General features: G+C 32.4%; 2 protein-coding genes across 3 annotated transcripts in view; both read right to left on the bottom strand.

Annotated features, from left to right (window-relative positions):
* LOC129002946 (uncharacterized) overlaps positions 1-12750 on the bottom strand; it is a 45302-nt gene extending 32552 nt beyond the window's left edge. The window contains exon 1 of the mRNA XM_054431081.1: positions 12698-12750. Coding sequence (XP_054287056.1) covers positions 12698-12721 — 24 coding nt within the window. The 5' untranslated portion in view covers positions 12722-12750. The remainder of the gene's footprint in view (positions 1-12697) is intronic.
* Positions 12751-17358: 4608 nt separating this feature from the next.
* The window catches only part of LOC129004315 (uncharacterized), a 31220-nt gene continuing 21426 nt past the window's right edge, over positions 17359-27152 (bottom strand). For both annotated transcript variants that reach the window (XM_054432852.1, XM_054432851.1), the window contains exons 5-7: positions 26287-26372; positions 25265-25389; positions 17359-20499 (exon numbers count right to left, since the gene is read on the bottom strand). In XM_054432852.1, coding sequence (XP_054288827.1) covers positions 20326-20499; positions 25265-25389; positions 26287-26372 — 385 coding nt within the window. In that variant the 3' untranslated portion in view covers positions 17359-20325. The remainder of the gene's footprint in view (positions 20500-25264; positions 25390-26286; positions 26373-27152) is intronic.

Here is a 27152-nt window from a genome sequence, read left to right on the forward strand (position 1 = left end):
AAAAGCTAATTATGTTTAATAAAGGTAAACGGCTTTTAGTTTGAATCAAGTTCTTGCGTTTTACTGTTTGTCAAATTGATAACGATTATTTTTTGTAAATTGGGTAATGGTCAGAGTGGTGAAAAACATATGAATTTTAAAATAAAGTTTGCCATACTACTGTATAATATGACAAGTAACATTGTTCAGTATCTCAAAATATATTCTTTTTTGCAAAGTTTCACACATTTTGTGATACAGTTGTTTCTTAACCAATTTCATGGTCGTGTGTTGGTTTATATTTTTATTTTTGATTTTGATTCTAAATATAGACAATAGAATTTCATTGAATACATTTTACTAATTTTTACTATTTTTTTACTAATTTTTATTTGAATAAAAAAAATTCTTAAAAAGTTAAACATAAAATAAGAAGAAACAACAATCCCAGAACATAAGTCATTAAAATATGCTAAAACATTGTAAGCTTTGTTTTACGAGAAATATTTTTACAGTAAAATGTCATTAAAATGTTCACTGAAAAATAATGTTTGTATGTCATTTGTAACAGTTTGTGTAATATAACCTAAAATATTTGCGAAGATCCATAAAATATCTTTATATATATTCTTTTTTTGTAATCAAGTTTTAATGCCTCGAACCCCAAATCATCGTTGACTGAATGTTTATCTTTGATTTATATTTTTTACACAGTGTACAATGTGTGTCGATGAGAAGTGTAAAAACATACTGTTCTACTAAATCTAAGAAGTTCAAATAGTAAAATAAACTATAAATAAAAAGAAGACTTCAATGCATTGAATCGTCACCATATAATACATAGCTTAAATTTGTCTTTGGCTAAAGCTATACTGATTTATTTTACTGTCATACTACTTGTTTCACCTAGCTAGTTAGTTTTAGTGTAATTTCCCTGAGTATCAAAACCCGAAGTAATTTTCAGAGCTTTAGTTAATAAACTGCTCACTCAGCAATGTTCGGTGAACAAGGCTTTCGTCGTCCCCATCCACACAACTCATCTCCTGAGCCGGTTTTGATGAACAAGTCCTGTATTGTTATCTCCCGTTTTGTATTTATGCTCAACATAGACGTCTGCAATAAGGAATACTTTTCAAACAACTTGTAGCATATTTACTTTATCATGGTTCGAATTATGAATGAAAAAAATTTACAACTGAGCATTGTCATGATTACAGATATGTACCTTAAAACCTATATAGAACACTAAAGTAAAGTTAATTTGTCCAAAAGAATGTTCTGAGAGAGTACTAAAATCTTTTTATAATTTGTAGCGAACCCTGTTTTAAAATTATTTACAACAGTCAAACTCTTTAATAATTCCACATCATAACAGGCCTGAATAGCTTTCACATTCAGTTCAAAATAAATGTCACATTTTATCACACTTTATTTCTTTTTCATTATTGAATACTCGTTTCCTCAACTTTTAATTAATGTTCGTAATGTGTTTTGAAAATAATAAATGGTAGGAAAGTAGGTTTCCTGTTTTCAAATTTTATTCTTTTACATTCGTTAGTTAAAGTTCTGCTTGGATAGCTAAACAATAATCAGATATTTACTTACTTTTTTTTTTGAAATTTCGTTTACAGAAAGCTTTACTCAACTTCGTATCGTAGGTATCTTTTCTATTTAAAAATACACTAAGCTATATTGTAAAATCTGAAGCAATATTTGATATGTGTTTCATGTAACTTTAAGATCAGATGGGCTAATGTGCGAATTTGTGTATCTTAATTATATTGTGTATAATTTACATTACTTGTTGGCTAAAAAAGACTAAGGTGCCAGCAACAGATGCCACATATTTCTTTGTAGTGATAATTTTAAAGTGTAAAGACATCAAAATACATACTAAACTAGCACGCGCACTTTATGCACCCAACGAACAGAAATATTACTGAAAATCGTCTTCAGCTGATCCATAACGATAAATATATTATGGAGACCCACAGCATGCGAAAAAATGGCGAGAGGAGGGTGACACGTCGGGTATTGACGTATTTCCCTAAACCTTCAGGTTTTAAGCAAACATTGATCAAAGTATATCTTCCATCAGCTTCCCATTTTAAAATATGCAGATCGCATTACACACCGCTGTTTGATTTTTGAGCCCCCCCTTCCCCCCTCACCACCTCCCTGGAAATTCTGCTGCATATTCTGTTTCATTTACACCCTCGGCGGATTCAAGCGGGTGAACCTTTTTGTAAATTTGCATTTTCAAGATTTCCACTGAATCAGCAAAGTTCCGTCGACGAAACGTTTTTAAAATTGAAATTCATACTTCATAAATATATGAGTTGAGTGGATTTAAAAGTATGACATGATTTTAAAATGATTTCTCGTGTATTGAAGATATATTAGGTATAAGAGTAGATTAAGTACGCTGCATTACAGTTTTGTCATCCTTAATGATAAGTTTTTGATAGTTTAAGAGATGTTTCAGTCCATTGTTTGTTGAGCGTTTTGAATTTTCGACGTTTGCTGTTATTTATTCATTGTTATTGGACAAACTTTATAACATTTTTAATCAAATTAAATAATGTATTTATACACACATTTTCGCGTTGTGGTATCAAAACCAAATAATAAACTCGTTATTAAAACGTACCAAAAATTAAAAAGAACTCGACATGATTGCAATCAAACGTTTCAAGGAGGCTCAACATTTTACAATAGGTTAAAGTCTACTTACAGTACTGTATCTTGCATGAAACGTGTTAAGAGAATCAGACTGGAGGTATTTCTCCCTTTATTGTAAGAAACTCGTATTAGCCGAGCTACATAAAGGTGTAATAAATCGAATTATTCTTTTTTTTTGCAGTCCACAACTGTTTTTAGTACAAATAATTTTCATTGCCTTATTTCTTAACTATTGCAAATACAACTAATATGTATTTTAGGTTATATCGTACAACAAGCTATGAGAAATGTTTAAAGTTTGTAACCCGACATTTGCTTAACACAAAGAGTTGAGAGATATATAACATAACTATTTAAAGACAACGAATTTACGAATCACATAACTAATGATTATGACGGAAAACTTTACTTGGAATAATCCTTAATGTTGGCTATCATTCTAAGACGTTCAGAAAGAGTAACTTTTCATCCGGCAAGTTCTACCTCAAGTTGCAGAAGCGGAAAGACATTTTCTTCGAGGCTTTACTTCTAAAGAAAGTTTCTTTTCAAACGGCTAATGAATTATAAAAAGTAATTTGATTTGGATTAGGATGAAAGGAATATTGTTATTTAAGTTATGGCTTAAACAAAGTAGTTTCAAAGACGATTTTTCTTCGAACAAGTCACAGTTGTTAAAATGTTGCTAAAACCATGAAGTAAATTTTCAAAATTTGATTTCAACCTAGGGATCGATTAAACTTGTGATAAACTAATAACTAAATAAATATTAAATTTTTTTTTCAAGCTTTTCAAAATTTGTTGGATAGAAATTTTGTTAATTTTTATGTTTTGAAGGTCAAAAATGAGAAAAATAAGTTTTTACCCCATAAATACATCCATAAAACCCCGTTCCTATGATCCGTTCACGCTGGCTCGCGAACTCGTTCGAATAAACGTAGGTTTACATATCAATTTGAACAGGTGGTGTTTTTGACCTCTGGGGACATCAGAACGAAAAAGTAAATCGGTCCCTGGTGCAGGTCTTACCATGAGACCCACAATAATAGCTTATCCCCTATATGGAAAATTCGCTAAAACTAGAGGTTGGCCTAAGAAGTAAAGATTTATCGGTGCACTAAGCTATTTTTTCAATATTTTTATCTTAGGTTAGATTTCGATACGGTTAATTTAATTGCTATATTGTCTTTAGAGACCTGTATTTAAATCATAGCTTACCAATGGATTTGAGCTGTGTGGTAATGCTAAGACCCAATACCTTGAAACCCAACTTAAGCTGAAGTCCTACTTATAAATAAAACAAAAGAATATTTTAATCAATACAATTTTGTATTAGAGAACCCCTCCAGTATATTCCGGTATGTATTGATACGATACGCAATCAATCCAACAATTAATACATTTTTAATGGTTTTCAAATTGGCAATTCCAAGCTGAACTAAAGCACCAAAATGACCAAATTTCTTTGAACAATATAAGAGTTTTTAACATTCAAAATGTGTATAAATATTGAAAGTTCCCTTCATATCTACAAGAATTAATTCTAGTAATCTTTGCGCTGAGAAACCAACCGCCCGAAATAACTCTGACAGTACTTCATCGGACCGAAAAGAGATTAATTCATTATCCAAGGAGAAAAATCCACGGAGAGGGGACGTCAAAATGTGGAGAACGTCGGATAAAAAAACCAACCCCAAAACATTACCAACCCTTTGTCGCATCCCTCAGTGATTAGGGGATGCATTATTGAACCTGATCAATGATCTGGCTCTGTTGGTTATTTTTTATGATTTTGTTCAAACATTCAATTACTTAAATATTTGATACGAACAATATCTGCAATTAGTTCATGTTCCTTTTTAAAAATAAATTGATTTGAGAGTTTACACCATATTGTACACAGTTTATTTATTTATTTTTATCACTTTGGGAGGGTCGCATCATTTGTTGAAATAAGTTTGAAACAAGGTATTCTAAACAAAAATATGCCACGTACTATAATTTTACACAACAGCCAACAATCAATTATTCAATTAATAAATTCAAACAATTGTCAATCGATCAATTATTTAAGATGGGGACGCCACTATGTGCCTACTTTAACCCAAATATGAGTGTAGGATGGGGTCATGTCTTGTTAGTAGCAAAAAGGCTAAATAAATTGTGAACTGAGTATATCTTTTTCTAGGGTTAGCATATACAAATCTTAGTAACACAGTCAATAGTTACACATATATAATAGGCCTTAGTGAGTAAAAAGACTGCAAGGTCGCACTACTTGTCCTCATCTCCATTCATCCTTGGCTTTAAATGCCTACCTTCATGTGGTCGTTATTAAAAGTTAAAATTATTTTAGTACCTATTAATAATTAAAGTTAAATATAACCCTAACCCTACCGCCAAGTCAAATTGCTGTGGCTTGCGCAAACCAAATGAAATCTACAGAACGTATGAAATCTACAGAACGTATGAAATCTACAGAACGAATTTTCATACTAATACACCAACCACAGATTGCTAATGGGGTATCATAGTAAATATTGTTACGCAATTTTTTCAGAGTAAGCAATTTAGATCTGAAGAGTATTCATTTAAAAATTAATTTCAATATTTATAAGTGTCGATGGTCTTAAACAGCCACCATTTCGTGCTATGATGTAATTTAGAAATATTTTTAAAATCGGATTAACAGTTCAATAAAATTTAATCTTTTATATTTTTTTTTTCGAAAATATCAATAGACTCCTCTGTGCACAAAGATATTCTCAAAATTTTATCACTTTAAAATCAATTTAAAGGTATATGGTTTTAAACCGCCACAATTTTGAACTAAAATGTAGTTTAGAACATTTTATCATTATATAGGTCGCTAGAATGTCATTCAATCTCCTCTACTTTTTTTATAATTCCATAGATTCATTAGCGTCTCAAAAATATCCATAGACCCTATGTACAAAACTACTCCCAGAATATACAACACTTTTTAGTACAGTAGTTTCTCCATGTACTTCAACAATGGGTTTGTATGAATAAAAGTAATACTGTTAGCTTGTATTGTTTTTGTTTAAGTAGTTTTTAAGAACATGTAATTTTGATCTGGAAATTATTCACTATAAAATAAAACTTAATATTTATAAATCAATCTGGTCTTAAAAGCCACAATTTCTTACTAAGATGTAATTTAGAAAAGTTTAAAATTATATAGACCACTAGAATATTATTAAAAATTTTATATTTTTTTATAATTACATTGTGTCATTGTTAGTTCGAATATATGTACCAAAATACTCCCAGAATATACCTACCCATACAACACGTTTAAGTAGCCTAGTTTATTCTTCAACAATGGGTTTGTTTAAATAAAAGTATTATTGTTAGCCTCAATCATATTAGTTTGGTAAATTAACTGATTTACGTCAATTTGTTAGTCAGATTCTTAGAGTTTGCAATATAGTTTCATTCTTCTTAGTTCTATTATCCTATGCTTCCTGTATTTTGGTACCCGTAAGCCCTTAATGCACGTGGGTTGAGAACGTCTCACTAAGCCCCAGGTGTCCACGCTTCTAAAACCAAATCCGTGTCTGCATCCCCCTCTCCTAACCAACAAAACAATTCACCACCAAGCAACAATAAAACGTTCACAGAATTATACAGGTATTTTAATAGTTGGATATTTAATCTATTTTTGATTGACTCCTAATCGTTTCGCATGCAAAATTTTTGTATTATGAAGATTGTGTTTTTTTTTTTACTCTTAGTGGTTATAAAACGTACCCAATAGCTTTGTCGCTTATAAGATGGTTAATTGGAAAGTTGGACTCATTTAGTCCCGAAGCATGTCTATTTTTACTCAAATATAAAAGCTGAGTTTGGTATGGCCAAGTGTATGGTTTTTTACCACACTAAGACCAACTATAAATTTGAAATAAAAACATCACCAATATTTCTGAGTTTTTATTTCTGAATGAATATTGGTGAAGTTTTTATTTAAAATGTATATTAATTCCAATATTACCAGTTCTTTTTGAAGATAAGACCAACTGTTTCATTTTGTATGATCGTTTTTGTTAATAGCATAGTTATTAAAGAACTGGGTACAGTTTGTAAACATCAACTAACTCCTTCCTTTGTTTCCACGATCAAAAAGATGACGTTAAAATTATTGAACTGACGTCAAACCATATTAATCGTAGTCTTTTATACATTTATCATCCATGTAAACTTTTAGGACAATTTGGAGCAATATTTATGTGTGGTAGGTCTATCTGTATAGTGCGTGTTTTTTACTAGTGTTCCTTTATAATTTACTGGTTAACATATTTATCATATTTATGAAAAAAAAAACAACGATCTATACGTCAAATGCTTGTTTACTCTATTTTCTAGCCAAAAACGAGAGGCACATTGTTTAGACATTTGCTCTACCAATCTATTAAAATACATAAACGAAGTCGTATTATTTCAAAATAGGACAAAAAGACTACTTGGAGTAGGTAGTCAAAATAAATATCCATGAACCAAGTTCAACCGTTTGTATTTAACATACCTAATTGAAAGTTTTTTACACACAGGGTTTAAAACAACGGTGAAATATGCTGTTTGTTTGTGTTCCAATAGACCTGGACAGTTATGATTGGCCATTTAACTATAGGAGAATTGTGGGACATTCCATTTAAATTTCAAAACAAAATCTTATAAACCATTTGGTATTGTAGAGAATCAATCTGGATTCAATGTAATTCGTAACTATTACGCAAACAATAATTAGTTTAACTTCGTACGTTAAAACATTTCAAATCCGGGTTTTAGGTGCCATATGGACCATAAGTCCATTTTTTTAGGTAAAAATAATAGTTTTTGTTTCTAAACGATTTTTTACTACTTTATATTATGTGACTTTCATTGTTCACTAATATAATAATGCAAACATCCGATAAAATACCTAACTTAATCGTTACGTGGCTTACTTCAAATTACGACGTTAAATAATAAATTAGGCTTAAATATTTTAAGTTATCATGTTATTTTATTCATAGTGGCTATCATGTATTGTATTCATGGTCTATTTTAAAAATATGAATAACATAGGCCTATACTATCTTCCTGTAGTATACATACAACCTTACTTAAACTAGTAATTCACATATGGTTTGAATTACATTGTAGGTAAAACAATTATGAATTGTTTCATTACAAAGTTAATTTTAATTATATTTTGCAGCAATGTGTTTAAAGTTCTCTACGTGACGGACTCGGACTCGTTGTTTTTTTACAGTTTAAAGGCCCGTTTTGCCAGAAGCGTCTGGTGCGTCTGACGCTCAGCGATGATCGCTAGAGCGATAATCGCTCAGCGTCTATCGTTTGGGTCTATTTTGCCAGAAGCGTCTGTTCCTTGCGATTATTCGATCAGTGAGTGGGAAAATGAGCTGTAAAAAGCAAATAGGAAAGTATTTGTTAGCTGAGGAATTAGACGATGAAGAGATATTAGAAATGTTGAGCAAACCTAGGGAAAAAGTGCGTAATATGTTTTAAGAGACCTGAAGAGGGATACTTTAAATTGTTAATTGAAAATCACCTCCACTCTAATGAGACCAAGTTTCACTAGTTTCGCCTAATTTTTCACTAGTTTTTAAGTTTTTTTATCTTCTTCACTATTAAATCCCCACTTTGATTGTGAGATGTCATTAAACTTGTAAACACGACTTATTTAAGGAAACAAAGTTATATCAACAACTAAACACGTGCTTATTCCTGTAATAATCGCTAGCGACTGCGTCTCCGTCTGCTCCAGGAGCAGTGGTCCGCGTCAGACGCTAGCGTCTCAGTTACAGACGCTGGCGGCTGTAGCGATAGACGCTTCTGGCAAAATAGACTAACTTAAAACAATGCAAAGCAGTGGGCAGCGATAGACGCGGAGCGATAATCGCTGAGCGATAGACGCACGAGACGCTTCTGGCAAAACGGGCCTTTATCAAGCACATGCTGTAAACTTCAAAACTTATAAGTGATCGTGCCACAGGCATTGCATGAAAAGCCGCGTTTAAACTAGAGTCCTGAACAAAATGTTTAAATCATTTGTTGAAAAATGTGCAAACCACACAAACCAAAATAACATATCTACAAAACATCGGTGAGAACCCCCTTGTAAACGTAGCTTGAAAAACTGTACACACACGTTTAAAACTTCTTGTGGAAAACAAAACTTCTGTCGTGACCAATGAAAAACTATTTAGATCATTTAACCAAAACGTTGTCCTTTGGATTGTTTCAAACATTTGTTTGATGTTGTATACCCCTTTAAAACATGGCTTTTACCTTTTTGTGTTGTCATTTTTTATTATGGCAGCTTATTAACGCAAAATAAAACATAAAAATGTTTAAATGTTTCACGCATTGTTCACTCAAGTAAGATACTACATATTTCTTAGGGTTTCAAACAGTAATAAAATGTAATGCAAGGATAAATAGTGCAGAGTAAGGTAATTAAATGGGAGCACCCCGATTTTTTTGCTATCACATGAAAAATAATGCATTATTGAACGCATTGCTATGTTTATAACTTCAATTGAACTGTTTCAAATGTTTAAAAAACAATATTGATCTTAGCAACAATTCAGAATCTACTTAGAGTTCATTTAAACACTGTCACAACAGGCGAAATCACAGTCGCATATGAGGCTATTTAATTTGTAGTTTCAAAGACGTCCAAAAATCTTTTTGAACTAAAGCTAAGAATTATCCGGCAAATTCCCTATTTCCAGAAATGTGTTGGAACGAACATTCACTGGATTTTTTTCTGGCGACTTGAAAAATTACAAAAAATTCAAGGTTGTTACTAGACTTAAAGAACATAACCAATGGCTCGTTTATGTTAAAATGGCATAAGACAAGATTTGTTTTGATGTCTTATTTATATAAATATAGGGTCAAAATTGATTAAATTTAATAGTATTAAATTTCTACTATTTATAAATTGAGGTCTTGTCACTGCCTCACCCTGTACATATTTGTATATTAAAAAGGTAAGTCCAAATCCATAATTTTCTTAATGTATAAAAAATAATATTGCATATGCAATATTATTATTATTATTATCTATAGACCTACTATTATATAAAAATTTAATGGTGTCTGTCTGTATGTGTGTTACTAATAGGTGCAAAAACTACTAAACCAACTGGGCTTAAATTTTACAAAAATATAGTTACAATACCAAGGAACATTATAGGACTATTCACATTTCGATACTGACAGTAGGCTTTGCCCCTTTGGCTTTAAAAGTTCTGAGGTGAATATTTTTAAAGTAAATATTAATTGGTCTCCATGACTGCGATGAGAACACTAACAATGTTTGTTTACATTTCCTTTGACATTTATATGTAAACAAGAAGAACTGCTAAACTGCATATTTCACAATTTCAGACAGCTGATACAAAGAAATTAAATATAATATTTTCCATAACTATGAGGTAGGTTTGTTTCAATCTAACCTTTTATCATGGATTATTTATTCTAAAACTATGTCAATGATTATATAAAAAAAAAATTCTATAACCGTTGCTGTATCAACTCCGGTTCTGCTTTGGATTTTTTAAAGCGTCTCAAGTTATGAAAATAATGTTATTTTATGTATGTAAATAATGTTATGTTTTCATGGAAACAGTATGAAAATTACAATGTATAGATGTTTTGCATGAATTTGAAGGCTACTTTAAATAAATTCTAACTGCTTAACATGTGTTAGATTAACTTAACATAACTTGCACATCACGTTGTTTTTTATATGTATATTTAGGTATATTAAGTTATTGTGTTTTTCTAAACCTATGCTTAAATTAAACTAAAGAATAACATCAATAACTAAATTGTACGTCGTTGATTTTTGTTTTCCAAAATCTGTTGTACATGTGTAGCTATATTTAATTATCAAATGGTAATACGAAATACTCTTATTTTATCTTAAAATAGCTTTCAGTTCACACTTACTTTATTTGATACATTTATTATTTGTGTTTTGCCACACCACTGATTAAATTAAACCAAGGAAAATATCATAAAACTAAGCAGTACACAGTCTTCTTTTGTTTCTAAAATCAATGAAATATCTGTTACTATGTTTACTTAATGATAAATGTGAAAAATGTAAAGGCAATGGACGATCGAACTGATTAAAATAACTGGTTTGTATATTAAGTTGTTTATTGATATTTTTGTAGAGTAGAATCAGAGATGCAATGAAACATATACTGTATTTACTATTAAATTTTTTAGTCCTTGATGCTTTGATAATCATATTAGTTTTGTCTGCTGTCTTTAATGCTAAATTATTTGTTTAAAATTGTTTATAGTACCTATAGCTATAGTTTCTTTAATATTTAAAAAGACTGTATTGATAAGGCACAGAAATATTTCTAAAGTTTATAACATCTGACTTAGTTTTGCTAATGATTTATTGTGAGTGAAGAAATGAAAGATGGAAGGATTAGTGATTTAATATAAAGAAGAGTGAAATAAAAAAAATGTTCATTTAAATTTAATAATTGATATTTTTGCACCTTCAAAATTTAAATTTAAAATGTAAATAATAAATTAAAAGATTTGTAACTAAGGGAGATAAAGGTAAATCGTGTATGTCAAAGTTTTATTCAACGATTTGGTCAGTTTTTCTCATATCAGCCTACACAAGATTTAAAATTAATCAAAACCAAAATGGTGGTATCTACTACTTACCAGATTTAAAAGTCATAACTTAAACGTTTCTATTAAGGCTATAACAGTTGAATTTTGTTTCTAAAAGCGATGGTGGATGGTTAACTATTATATGCAACAGATGTAAAGATTAAAATGTTTCAATTTTGTTTCCTCTTCCCTTGCAAAGCACGGGTACAACAGCTAGTAATTAATATTATAATTTTTATTTAAAAAGATATATACATATATATTTTTGAAGGACCCAACTTTTCAGTAAATAAATTAAAATATATTATTATTTCTCATCGAATTAAATGCTTGTATAATACTTTGGCCAACTTTTAAGAGATGCATGGCTTCATTTTAAATTAAAATTGAACATTTTTTTAAAATGTTATGCTTGAAATATTTAGCAGCTATCTCAACCTGTTGAGGGCTAAACGTTATAAAATCCAATTATGAAGCAATTTAGAACATTATAAACGTTTACAAATAAAAAAATATTAGTGCGCTTTTATTTTACTTTCTTTAAAAGGACCTTAAAAGGTAAGTAAACAATTAATATAACTATTGACTATTTCAGAGATATAAACTTACAAAATATGCTTTCTCCTGTTTTAAAGTTTTAGTAATTGTTAAGATACCTATCTTACCATTTATGCGAATAAAACTATTCAAAGATTCTCAATCGTAGGTTAAAACCGGTTTTATATTATTCTTTAATCTATCTATACATACAATTAAGACGAAAAGAATTTTCCTTGTTACATCCCTTTTTCAGACTACCTACATAACCGATTTTCACGATTGAGGTGTCATTTGGCCTTTATGACCTTTATTGGCCCTTATGGATTTTAAATAGGCTATTTTTTATAACGGTAATCTGATTGAGGTAGGATAATAATCACTCTTAACAAATTGGATGGATTGTAAATTGGTACTTTTATTCAGCCAATAATTGTCTTAAACAAATACAATCTTTGAAAAGTAAAAGGTTATTGCGTTATTTTTTCGCCTCAAATTTGGACCCTATTAAATGTGCATTTTGCACACGGGTCTCCTCATTGCTATGTTTATTAGGCCGGAAAATGTTATTTTCCAAGCGCGGGAAGGACAAACTCGCAGTGATACAACTGTTGTATGACTTAAGACTTATAAATATGAAGGATATATGATATATAGCTAAAAAATATTCTACAATATGGGAACATTTTAATTTTAAAAAATTTGATTACGTCTCAAGATTTGTAAAAAGAAAAGTCTTGAACTTAAAAAAAACTTCTTACCTTTGAATTTTTTTTTTAAATTTAAATTTAATATTTTCAAAAAAATATATATATTTACTCACATTTTGCTCCAGATGGGACCCCATAGGACCGTCGGACAACTTCACCTGATGTATGCAAATGTTGGAGTTGGTGTTCCGCGTTGACAGGAGGGGTGGAACCGCAAAGAGGGGGAGGGGGAAGAGGGTTCAGCCAATCACCGCCTCATGTTTCCACCCCCTACATCCTTCGCAGGTTGTTTTGTTTTGGACAACAATTGACAGGATTCTGGCAGACTGTTTAACGAGTTGAATATCTACAGCACTTTTATGGGGGAGGCAAAGGGGTAGTTTGGGGGTAGTACGCGGTATATTTGATTTATAGAGTGCTCAATGATCAATGCTAAATCCGGGAAAGCGTTAGAGTAAGGTTTTATTGTGTTTATAATACGCATACGATTGGTGATTTTTTTGTGATAAAATTTATGTTTAAGTTATATTCAATTATCATTCGTACGCCATTATATCAGAAGTTCATATACTTTAGACAATAGGCAGTGCCAATCAAATTTAAATGTTAAAAGGAAGTTTGAGCTGAAATAGGGAGGAAAACACACGACTAAGTTTTGGTTAAGGGTTAAGGTATTTCTTATCACCACATGGTGCCAGTATAAAGGTGACGCAAATAAGCGCATTTGAACCCTTGTACGAAATACACTATGATCTATGCAAACATTTGGTCTTTAAAATAAAACAAAAAATATTTTTTATTAATTGTCTTGACTTAACGTTATATTACTCTTGTCTTGATATTCTCTTGTCTCTTGTCTTGATATTCTAACATTTAGTTACTCGATTTTGAACTGTGTCAAAAAATATGTCCAATTTGTATCTCGTAGTATCCGCCGAATACAACTCCGAATTCCAACTCGGAATGTAAATCCTCCAAATCCAGATAGTTAATCTGGTTTTATTCACCAGAAAATATGAATATTAAAATGAAGAACCTAGATTGGAGGCAACTAACACAATTAATATACTGTACCTACCTATCTTCAAAATCCAACAGGACCAACAGAATTGGGTGTAGTACTTCATCAACTCGATGACGATTGGTGCAGATTGAGGTCGAAAGACTTAAATAAATCGATAAACTAGAGAAGTTAAATGAAAAAAGAGAGTTTTAACGTCCGAGAGACTTTGAAGAAAAGGGGATGGAGCGTCAGAGACATTAGATGGAGAATTAGAGACAGGAGTGTACAAAAAAAGATCCGTCAGTTCAAATGTCCTCGTCAGATTCCTATAGACAAACTTATTTTAATGAATTCTCTAACTAGTTAGAAAAACAATGTTCAATTTGGAACATATACTTCAACCCCCCAGATGACATATTATACTTTGTCTTGACTGTCTTTTCATATTATTAACAGATATAATTTAAAATAAGGACGATCCATTTAAGGTGTTTTCTACACACTTATGACTTAGAATATATTCAGAATAGACAATACTACTGTAGTTGATAATAGAATTTTTAATATAAGGATTTAATTAAATCCTCGGACTAATTAATTAATTTTTGCAGGCCTGACTATATTTTTCAAGGAAGGCGTAGAAGAATTAAATACTTTGAAAGGTTCATGGCTGTGTTTGCTGGGGAAAGTTCAACCCTTCCTGTTGCTTTGTTTCCCTGCCGGAAGTCTTCCCCGATACCTCTGTTGTCCTGTTGAAGAGCTTATTTCGGTCCAGTCCACCTTAACATTGGATCTACTCCTGGGAGTTACCACCTGTTTAGTATGTGAAGGGTTTGCTAAATTGAGTTGCTAATCAATAGTTTAACCACCACTTGATCGAAAACCATTTGCTTGACATTGTAAATAAAACACGAAAACCCACTTTATCGAGGTATTATTTTCAACATACATGTTAACCATAATTTCAAACCAATAAATACCAAATTTGACTTAATTTGTATTACGTTTGACTTTAAATTGGGGTTAGGGTTGAAAATAATTAAAATTTGCTCCTAGTTTTCGTTTATTCTTAATATAAATATCATTAGTTTTTAATTTATAAAATCACGCTTGTTAGTTTTATAATTGTTAATGTCCATCATAGTTGTATCCAAAGACTTCTTATGACTTCAAGCATTATGTTCACTGTGCTTTGGCTCAACATTATGAGTGACAATATACCAAAATCATTGATTGGTTCATCGTTTGTAATACTGTTTACGTTTGATGGCAACATGGTGTCTGTTAATTTATTTTTACTCTTTACTCTTTAATTGTATCCCTAGTTGTTGTTGTTTTTATGGTTTATACATTTAAATAAGTTTTAAAAACTTACAGTAAATGTAACTTGATGATAATACAGGTTTAGAATCAATTTAAGTTGTTTACTAATTAATTAGACATGACTAATCATTTATGTTTTAATTTAGGTGTTAATGTGTTTAGGTGTTAATAGGGCTGCTAATATATACAATTATAGTAGTAAATAAAGTACAACTGAGCACCCTGAATATTATATTTTTATTGGAAGATATATAATGAAAAAGTAAAGTTTTTTAACTTTTACTAAAAATATAATATTCAGAGTGCTCAGTTGTACTTTATTTACTACTATAATTTTATAGACATGACTAATTAACTGTATGAACTAATAATAAATAATGGTCAAACAAAATTGTAGGAAAGAATCATAATAAAAGGATTTTCAAATGCAGTGAATTAGTGAATAGGGTAAAAATAAAAAAAATTACAAAAAGTCCCCTGTTCTTTCAGTTATTCTGAAATACTAAAAATAATATATTTTTTCTTAATCCACTCAATTTGAAATTTTTTTCCTTAACTTGGATAACAATTACTTTACAGTTGTTTTAAAACTTTATTCATTAATTAAATTTGATTGATTGATTAAATATTTTACATTGGTATTCTATATTGGTATTATTGGTAGATCTTTGAAAGCTGGGTTGTAAAATAATGTAAATATACGTCTTTTGGATTCAAGATTGTTATTATATAGTATCTATTTACTTGTTACTTGTTAATTTTTGTTCATTAATTATGTTCTTGCTGTTACCACTCACTGTTGCATGATTTTGCCATCTTTTAATATTGTATACATTCTTGTAAACTGGTGTAAACCGTTGGGAAATAAATAAATAAATAAATAAACTTATGTGTACAATATTTCATATTGTATTTTTTTTAAGACACCCTAGAAACTCTAAGTGTGCAAAAGTAAAGTCTGTTAACTACATTTGGTAATGTTAAAAATAATTAATTCTTAACAATAATAGTTACATACAAAGCAATAAGTAAACTTATAGAATTACAAATTTTAAAAGTTTTACTAGAGAAATTTATCTAAAGACAATCTTAGTAACAAACTGTTATGCAAATATTATGCACTTAAAGATAAGTTAGGCATTCTTCACAACCGTAAGATACTTTACAGACATTTATTATTAAAAATATAAATCTAAGTTCCTCAGCTTTAGGGGAATAAATCAGCAACTTGAGAAAGAGACATCTGTTGGGAAAATAAATAACAAGCAGGATAAGGGGAGGGCTTATTGTTAAATCTTGGGAGGATCCATATCTCTCAGATTAGGGGACATTATAACACTGTCATCTGTGATATCTACATAGTAGTGACAACATTCTAGAATAGACGTTTTGTAGATTTTATTTTTATTTTTTATTTAATATATAGATATAGATCATTTACTATAACTGTCGATAACTGTGCCCTAAGCTTTTGAATATTCAATATATACATTTCATTATCATAGTTTTACCCCAGGAACTGAGTCATGTATTTCAAAAAATTAACATGCTTATATAAACCTAGTTTTAGAATTAGTTTTCATGGATCATATTTTGAAAGCTGGGTGTTGTTAATTTTGTATTAATATTTTGGAGTGTCATTCTTTTTATATTTTTGTAAAAGCGCATTTAAAGTACCTAACATAAAAAAATAAAATTTCAAAACAAAACCACCTATTTTATTCCATAAAATGAATTGTATACACAAGCTGTGTCTTTGAATTAACAAACTATTGATAAAATACAAGGAATGGGTTCCCATGTAAAAATAGTACATTTCACCACTAGGGTGTTAAGTCATTCTTTTCAACCCGAGGTCAAGTTTCACGACCTCAGCATTGCCTCATTCAGAAAATGAGCGAGGGTTGAAAAACACTTTTGGATACAGGAGTTGATCAGTCCGAGGCAGAACAGTCGGTCTGTCCAGAGCAAAGTTTGGAAATTTCCAAAAAGAGTTATCCTTTGTAATTTCAATTCGGTTCCCTTTATCCATTCCTTATTGTAGGTATCTCCACAGGAAACTTATTTAATAAGGAGTTTTATTTCATATTATTTGGACAAAAATATGCCCAATTAGCTAAACATCTAAAGAATAAAAAGGCTTTTGTCATAAACAGAGCCATAGAGTCTTGGCCTTGGAGTGTGCAGGCCCAGTGCCCCTTTTAATACCAAAAACGTGGTATACAAACAATAATCTCAAGGTTTAAATAAGTATTTATGCTTCCCTCTTATTACTGTCATAATTGATCTAAAATTAAAGGACTTTTCTTCATTTTTTGTATTTTGCAGCAAGCAGGGGGTTGGCAATGTGTGGCTCTGTGGACTGTGCAGTCTTACCTTCACCTTTCATACGAGCTTAAGTCCAGCACTGGTTATATACTAGGCAGAAGGTACACAAACTGCAAGAGGTATATAATAAAATAACATTTTATTGGAGAAAATAAATAAATACTTTCACCAAAACATTGTTTTAAGGTAAGAAGACAGTTTCTTGGTGTTTTGTACAAATCAATTACACTACTAATATAAATAACTTTATATCAATATATAACTTTTTAGTTCAGGTTTACACACAAATATTTTGGTACACAAGAATTACTAAACAAGTTGATACAATTTAAAAGTACTATTTCCAGTTTTTATACCGGTAATTTAAATTCAAGTATTAAAATGAACATAACCCTTTTTAAAGGTAAAATCTTGCATTGTCTATAGTAAAACAAACTTAATTTATTGGAAGAGTGCAATGCTTAATAAAATAAATTGCAGTAATGCAGCATCAGGTGTCTATACAATTTTCTTTGATAAAAAAGGAAGTAATATGTTTTTACAAAACTAATATATAAATACTGATAATATTTGCAGATAAACCTTCCAATTTGTGTATTAAAAATATAAAATAAATTTATCTATACATTGATAATATAACTTATGTGTTTAAATTTACTTAACTATTTACAGTTCTAATTAAGAAAATGAATCAACATTTCACATATATAATTTGGTTTCATCTAACAGACTAATAATCAAGTTGATTATTGAAACATATTTAATAATGTGTGTTACCTGTTAAAGGTAAGCCAACAGAACAGTTTATCAGATATTTTGGATAAGGACACATTAAACCGTAGGGAATCTAGGGTGTAAAAAATCTAATATATTAAATTTATAACGGCAAATACATGTAACAAAGCTGATAAATAACATTTTATTTACATAAGGCACAATTTAAAATTCATATAGGACTATAATAATTGACATAGATTACAAAACTAGAAAATTTATACAGAAATATTTCACTTTGTACAATAAATAAATAATGCTTCACCATAAACTTTGCTCTTTAAATTTTTCATATCTTATCTTACTTATTTCACATTCACATCATTTAAACTCAGTCAAACCTTATAGTGGACAAACTTAAGCCCCTTGTGGTAAGGTTTAGGTTTTGTACTTTCATCAAATTCTACTGAACACATTCAATGCCACATGCATTTTGGACTCAACAAGTCCAATCCCTAATAGAAAAAGGGGTGTTTCTAGGACCAATGCACAATCAAGATAAACAGAACTAACCTACTCAAGATTTTTTGTTTGAGCTATTCTCACTTTATAAAACAACTTCTTTCCAATCTCTAATTGTGTTAGAATAATGACCGAATGCAATTTGGACTAGAACATTTTTTTTTTCCTGTAACCATCTCATTAAGTAATTTGGTTCTAATAACACTCTTAAAACGTATATTGATCGATTAAACCTTTTCTCTCTAATTATTTGCAATAGTTAGTGAAAGCTATGATCATAATATATGTTTTTATGAGAATTTACTTAGTTTAATCAATTAGACTTCTACAAACAAATGAACAAAATAATCTAAAAAACCTCGAGTAGGCTAGCCCTCATTTTCACAATTCGATACAAATTATTGTTCAATCTATCTTCCATTGCTAAAGCGGCAGGTTAAATAAAAAAGAAGTGTTTCAATTTCCCTTACTGTGAAATTATCACATAAAAAACCATCAGTGGATGATAATGTTTTAAAACCTGTGTCTTCCAAAATAAAAAAGATCAAAGTATAATAATTTTACCATCCATTAATAATCCATACTTATAGGTAATGCGATGGGTTTATGGAATGTGTTAGAATACGGTAGTATATTTTGTACCCAAGGCCAAAAATAAGGTTTTGCCGGCTTGGTATAGTTTCTAGCTGCAAAACCTTTTCGGTCGGTGGTACAAACGCTATTTTTCACAACACTATACTCTATTAGCTGGGGGAGCGAGCTGGTGTAGTTGTTAGAGCGCGGGACTTAAGTCCCTGAGGTCCCGGGTTCAAATCCCGCCAAGTCACCAATGGATTTGATCTAAGTGATAATGCCGCAACCCCTAGGTCTAGCCTGAAATAATGTGAAAAACAATCCTGTGCTCGTCCCTAGCGTATTCACCCCAAATAATGCACACTGATAGTCAACACAACTACAACTTAAGGGTTATGTGAAGAAATAATTTGAGGAATCAGCAAAAATAATAATTAATAGTTGCTAGGCAGTGGCGACAATAAAACAATTATTTAGTAATGCTATGGATACTGATTGTGTAATTAATATGCATTCAGGTTTTAAGAAAGTAAGCGGGCAGCTGTTTTGCGGCCCTAGGGATGTAAAAACCTGCTCGGTCCCGAAATGACGATGACAGCCGGCATGGCCAGTAAAACGTCACTTTCAGCCACCAATTAATGTATGTAAAACAGCTAAAAGCATCATAGTGTGGTGAAAAAATTATAACAGTATGACGTAGGATTTAATTAAACTAACAACGTTATTAATAAGAAGTGGGCAAGTAATTGAGATCCTAATCGTATGAGGCATATTTAGGCAAGTACTTTATACTGGCATAACTGAAAGTGTTGACACAACCTATCTACCAAGAGAAATTTAGTTCCGTCATGTTGCCTTCACTATTGTGGACGGTTCGTGTTGTGTCGTGGTAGCGTTACTGAGGTCCAATGTTGGCTACATTATTGTGGACAGTTTGTCAGGTGTCGTGGTGGTACTACTAATCATGGTGGAAGTAAATATTTACTTCCACCATGCTACTAATAAGGTCTTGTACTGGCTACAATAGTATGGACAGTGTTGTGTCTTGGTGGAACTACTGAGCTCCAGTGTTGGCTACACTATTGTGGACAGTTTGTGAGGTGTCGTGGTGGCACTACTGAGGTCCAGTTTTGGTTACACTAGTGTGGACAGTTCATGTGGTGTCGTGGTGGCACTACTGAGCTCTGTAGACAGTCCGTGTGGTGTCGTGGTGGCACTACTGAGCTCCGTAGACAGTCCGTGTGGTGTCGTGGTGGCACTACTGAGGTCCAGTTTTGGTTACACTAGTGTGGACAGTTCATGTGGTGTCGTGGTGGCACTACTGAGGTCCAGTGTAGCGTGTGGTATACTGCCTGGACTGACACTACTTCCTGGCTTGGGTATCTCTAGGTGAGAGAGCTGATGTTGTATCCTCTGTTGCTGGGCCAGAGCTCGAACTGCATTAGTTTTCTCCTGAGGAACATGTTATAATTAGTTATGTGGCATTCACTTGTAGAAAATAGTTTTATCTAAATTACCTTTAAAACTTATTAGAGACAACCTGGATAAGGGCTCAACCTCTATTGAAAGCTTTTGCCAGCTGACAGATGAGTATCCAAAAAAGTGTTTAAAAGTAAAAAATGGCATAATATGTGCTTTCAGAAGAAGACCTCCACTGCCAGGACCAATGTTTCATCAGTAAAAAAAAAAAAAAACGATTTTTTCCTAAGAAAAAATCTGAGTTTTTCTTCTCTATACTAATGTAAAAAATCATAACAGGATTGTTGTCTGAAATCCCTATTAATCTTTTTGAGGCCATAAACTTCCATCCAGCCAATCACCGGCTTTGTAAGGTGGGCTATACCATACATTAGCAAGTGTAATATAGATGACAAATATACATTATTCAAACAGCTGCATGTAGATAGAACTCAACTGCTCTAGTTATTGCAACAACTTATCCAACTCAGCCATCATACCACCATCGGCCAATGTAAAGGTGCGTTGAGCAAGGCGCGTCTGTCTCGTCTATCGCAGAGCAATGATCGCCGAAGGATGATTATGAGTGTGAAGAGTATAGTGTTGAAGATTCTTTTGATCAAAGAAATAGAAGATACTGTAGTTGAGTGAAAATTTAAAAACGTACGTTTTCATGTCCCTGGCCTTTTACTTCGTAGATACTGGATTTTTAGTTTATTATTATGTGTTTTAATATTTTTTGGGACGGGGGCAACATGTTACACACATTTATTTGGTTTTAAATAGGTTCTAGGTATTTTTTTCGTATTTTTAAAGTCTCGAAATTCACGACCATGACGTGTCCCTAGGGCACATTTTCCAACTTTCACACTGTTTTTAGACTAATTATTCATGCCGAAATATATAAAGCCATATTTTTATGTCATCAATGGTTATTAAACTTACAAAAAAGGAGCATGTTATAATTTTATTGTCATTACAAACTGACTACCATGACAAAATAAGTCTGTCCCTCGATTTGGCGTCACGACCATTTGGGAAAATTTTTCAACTTTGGAGTACGATAGTGGCAAGCCTGGCGTCGATGGAGTCAGTTGGTTTTAGAGACTAGTTTGGGGTGTACGTCAGGATTGTAGTGCCGGTCGTTTCGAGTTGAAAGGAGGAATTACAAGATTAATAAAGGAAAGACTGTGTTTTTTGTAATTTTGGTGTGTCCATGACCGTACGTAGTCATTCGATGAAGTAGACATGGTGTTAATTTTTGTTTATAAGATATTTCAATTGCTAAATTAACGTAGAAGTCCACTTTGTATCCTCGAACATGAGGTACAGGGCTACCGCCAGAACAGAGCCAAATAACACGTAATTTCACGACCAAAGTTTCACGACCATCGCGGGTTTTTTCACGACCAATCCAGCATTATGGATTATAGTGTGTTTGGTCGTGACAATAACTTTAATATAATTGTAAATTGAACAGTTTAGTTCAATTGAAACACATATTTTTATTATAACTAACAGGATAATTGAAGGATTGTTTAGAAAGATTTAGATTGTTCCAGACAATTCACGACCGTACCGCTTGTCCCTGACCATCACGTTTATGATTTCTATCATAAAAATTTCAAAAATTAAAATATCGTCATATTTCAATGTTTTATACACAAAAGAAGCACACCTCTATACAAACATAACGATTTTTCGGGTCTCAGGTAAGTTTCTTCGGAGTTATACAAACTTAAAAAGATTTTATTGGCTTTTTTTCAATTTTTTGAGTTTTTTTATTTTTTTCTAGAAAGACCAAATATACCAAAAGCTCAGTGACCTTTTTATTGTATAATGGTCATAAAAGTAAATTAGTTTATAGCAAAACATAGTTATAAAAATAATATTAACTATTTTTAATATTCATTTAAACGTCCGTTATGGTCGTGACAGGATTTTGTGTTTTTCAAATAAAGATGCTCTTTTAAAAAGAAACTACCAAAGATATTGCGTTACCATGGACATTTTATGAAACTTCAAATGATAATGAAATAAAAAAAATAATAAAAGTTTTGAAAAAAGGGGAAAAGAATTTGCAAAGTGCTTTTCCTGAAAACGTACGTTTTTAAATTTTCACTCAGTTACTGAACCTAGATTGTGTACACAGAGTGTTTTTACCAAGAGAAGCAAAGAAGGATATTTTAAAATACTTATCCAAAACCACTTGAAGGCAGACGAGATTCTGTTTAGTGAATTTTACAAAGAAACAGTTTTAGTTTGTTTGGGACCTGCTAGAAGAGGATATATCAAAACATTCATTGCACGGAAGAACGCAAGCACAACATTGCAATAGACGCAATAGCAATGGCCATCAGCGATTTTGTCTGCTCCTGGAACAGTGGCGCACGTCAGACGATCAGCGTCTAAAGCATCAGACACAGAATCTCAAGCGGCAGACACCTCTTGGACAACGGGCCCATTGAAATGAATGCTTAGCAGTCACTGAGCGTCCATTGCCAGTGTCTATTTTTCAGTTTGGACATAACAGACACGTCTTGGACGCGGGCCTTAAGTATATGTAGACACTAACACTCTTAGGATGGATTCCAATGTACTAATTAAGTGTCAGAGAGTTAGTTGTATCTTGTAGCAAAATCCGGTGACATGCTACACACATTACCGTACTCAATAGGTTAAACTGAAATGTAGTGAAACACGTCTCCATAAAGAACCAGTGACACCTTTGGTTTTCACACATACCAAACCTCATAGAATAATAATGGAATAATAATAGAATAATAATAATAACCATAGAATAATATGGTTTGTAACCCATACAGAACATGATACAGAGTGTGTGCCCATACAGTGTGAAAGTGAGTATGTTTTATCTATGGTGATAGTGTGAAATAACTCCTTGCAACCTCCACAAATATTTAAAAAACTAAATCTGTTAAGGTTTTGAGTTAATTCTTTTGGTTTAGATCCGTGGATGAAGCAAGCAAGCATAAGTTTTTGTTACTTTTCATACATGATGTTTTACTACACAGTTTGTTTAACTTCCATCCCAATGTTAACTATATGGGCAGACACAAAGCACACTTAATGAGGTGCTCATCTACACCACATAACTGAGACAATATTTACCCCTCCAGGTAAGGCACTGTTTGCTGAAAACAGGATCAATTTTCCAACTGGGCACACTAGGTAAGTGCCTAGAGGCCGAAAATGGTTTTCTGGGGGTATGAACTGTTGCAAAATTACTTCTTTGTACCTTATTTGGCAGAGTCCCTTGAAGCTGATGGTAAATAATAGATAAGGCATGGCAAATGGGTGGTTTTAAGGGTTAATGGGTGGAAAGTTGAAAGACAGCTGTGTAGACTGTCAGACAGGCCAATAGCACACCACAACTGACATGCGGCAGCGTCCAAAACATAGCCGTCAGAATACTGGTACTTTGTGTACTTGCTTTTTATACGATTCTTATAAGTCTTTAAATATCCTACTTTTAAATGCAATGAATTTTAGTATATGCTGTTCGATATGAACTGGGATACTATTAAGCCGTGTTTACACAATGTCAGTAGAAAGGCAGACTACAGGGCAGGTTACCTGCTTCTAGTGTATTTCAAGTTAAATCTGAGGCAAGTAAACCTGTCCACCAACTGGCCTTGTGTAAACACGGCTTTAATGTCCAACTGATGATCAGATGACACACGTATATTTATAATTTTGCTCTAAAGGCGCAAAAACACTAGCGATTGCAGCACTCAATATAGAATGATAATCAATTGTCTTCCTTGTTAACTCTCCTTATAGGTCGGGACACACTTAACCTTATAAACCCCGCGCCGATACACGGCCGATTGTTGGACGTGTTACAGTAAGAAAGAAAATAAGGCATTCAAACGTGGAGGGACACTCCTAACCGCACAGTGCCAGCACCGTCGTAGTGTTTGTTTTACTTACCGGAAGCTGCACTGTAACAGACTAGTTTAGTTTACTTTTTGAAGGTGACGTTGCGGCCTCGCGCAACATGGAGAGCTAAAACTTACTGAACAACTTATATTTTCTTTGTGAAATACATTTCTTCTAGAAAGTTTTGTTCTTTTTCAGGTGTTCTTGTAACTTGTTCAGGAGAAAATGGAAGGTATTTTGTGCGTACGTCGTATGAAAATATCTGTGTAGAACGTGATTTCCTCATCCATGACACAAGGAAACAGGGTATTAAATTCTTCCTCTGTAGGTCTTGATTTCCATCCACCCAAGTTCTCCTTTGCCTTCTAAATGTTTCCTCTTTTTTGTTTTTATTCTTCTACTGGAGCCAATCATTGCTAGATCACTGTTCCAAAATTTCAAAAACATAACTGAGACCACAAACAATAACAGAACACACTTAATATCAGCACACTACAGAACTGAGACAATGCTGATGGGTGTTGCTCGGAATAGTGAAGGGACTGTGTGTTTTCCTACTTCTATCACCAGCAGTAGTCCGCGTCGTGGGCTCAGGTCGGCCGTGTGTCGGCGCGGGCTAGGTGAGGTTAAGTTTTTCCCGATTTTATTCCTGTGTTTAGGTAGTTCAGTTTCTTTCCTACAATTGTTAAAATGGAAATTACTTATAAAAACTTACCTGTTAATCGATTTACTATAGGTAACCACTGTTTAAATGTTTGTAACACATATAAAATGTGTCTTTTACACTATTTGAAGTTGGTTCTGTGTTACTGTTAATCATTAACTACTCGCTCTTTTTCATCATTTTTTAACATACCTTTTGCCAGACGAATACATTGTGCACCATAGCGCATCCACAGAACACAATTCCCACTCCAATCAGAATGCTAGTAACGATAGCAGGTGTTGAGTGGAACTGTATGAATGTGTATAGGATGAGACCTGGAAAAGCAAAGAGATCAAAATTTACAGCAAGAGAAAGGATTGTTTGCATTCAAAAAGATGTTGAGAACGTTTTTATTTTGAGGAAAATATTTTCCTATAAATAGTTAATTATTATCTTCAGAGGAACCCTGATGAGATGAGGGTTGTAAAAATATGACCATTCCTTAACATTATCAAAGGAATGTTGTTGCTTCAGCATTTACCCCTTAAGAGGGTTCCCTACCCCCATTGAAAAACGTCAGAAAACCGCTTCGCGCGGTATCATATAGCGATTCTAGTTTTGACATTTAAATTTTGAACCAAACACCATTTTGTACATAAAGAGTGGTTCTACTAAGTTTGCTTTTTAAAAAATGTCTATGCTTACGCAATCAAGGGCAACGACTTGTCAAAGTTAGTGAACTTTAACTTCAATTGTTAAAATGGAAATTACTTATAAAAACTTACCTGTTAATCGATTTACTATAGGTAACACTGTTTAAATGTTTGTAACACATATAAAATGTGTCTTTTACACTATTTGAAGTTGGTTCTGTGTTACTGTTAATCATTAACTACTCGCTCTTTTTCATCTTCTATATTTATATGCTGTCAGTCTATATTTATTCTATTTGTTTTTGGTACTATTCTAGACAGCCTTTATCTCTATGCAACAATTTTGTCGTAGTAGACGGTAGCAATGTGAGGGCAAATCTTTGATCCGGCTAAGTATAAGTCACACTTTTTGATTAAATTTCTATTATCCCTTTTAAAGACCATAACCAGTAATGATGGGTGTGAATGAAAAAAGTGGTTGGGCATGGAAAATGAGTGTAAGGAGTGGAAGATGATCTAATATGGGTATAGTGGTACTACAATTAAACTAAATTTATACCTATGGATATGGGAACTTACCTGTTAAAAATACTGGTATAGATACAAAGAACCCTCCGACAGCACACACCCTTGTGATCGAACTCTTCTTCAGGAACTTATTTGTTCTGTAAAAGACGGGTTATTTAAAAATACATACAGGCTTCCATGTCTGGGATTCCAAAACATGTTTATATATTGTACCTTGTACCTCTTAAAGAAAGAATGTGTATCGTATGTGATAGGCATATCATAAAATATTCATAATTGACAATAATGTGTACAGAGATTTTTGATATGACTTTTCTATGGCCTTGGCCTTGCTTGCGAGGAAATAGTTTTGCAAAATTCAAAAGGAGTTTTTCCCTCAAAGAATGGAAATTCCAAAGCAATCCTTAAAAACATTGAAGATGAACTTAAAAATAAACAAATAAATTTCACAGTGATTTTGCTGGCTTGAAAGAAGTATTTGGTAACCATTGATAACTTATTAGCTTTGACTATGGATCAAAACTTAGTAGACATCCCAGTCTCGTGTTAAAATCTATAGACTGTTTTAGAAAAAAAATAGACAGCTGAAGCTGAATTAACAGATTATGCTAATGTAAATTACCATAGACTAATAGAATAAATTATAGACTGTCAAAGAAAAGTTCCGCGATGTAGGCTACTGCTCTATGTTGGATTCCCTGCCGTCGTCGGCTCATCGCCACATGCTACCAGCAGAGGCTGCAGCGGCGTGCGCCGTAACTAAATGGCAATCCTAGCGGTGGACGACATAACTTATGCTAACCGCAGCCATAGACAAATAAAATAAATATAGACCGTCAGCTGTGCTGTGGTTAGCATAAGTTCTGGCGTCCACCGCTAGGATTGCCGTGTAGTTACGGCACACACCACTGCAGCTC

The sequence above is a fragment of the Macrosteles quadrilineatus genome, unplaced genomic scaffold (genome assembly GCF_028750875.1).
Source record: "Macrosteles quadrilineatus isolate MER2022 unplaced genomic scaffold, UCM_ALF_1.0 Scaffold_9__3_contigs__length_116548681, whole genome shotgun sequence".
NCBI classification, from domain to species: Eukaryota; Metazoa; Arthropoda; class Insecta; order Hemiptera; family Cicadellidae; genus Macrosteles; species Macrosteles quadrilineatus.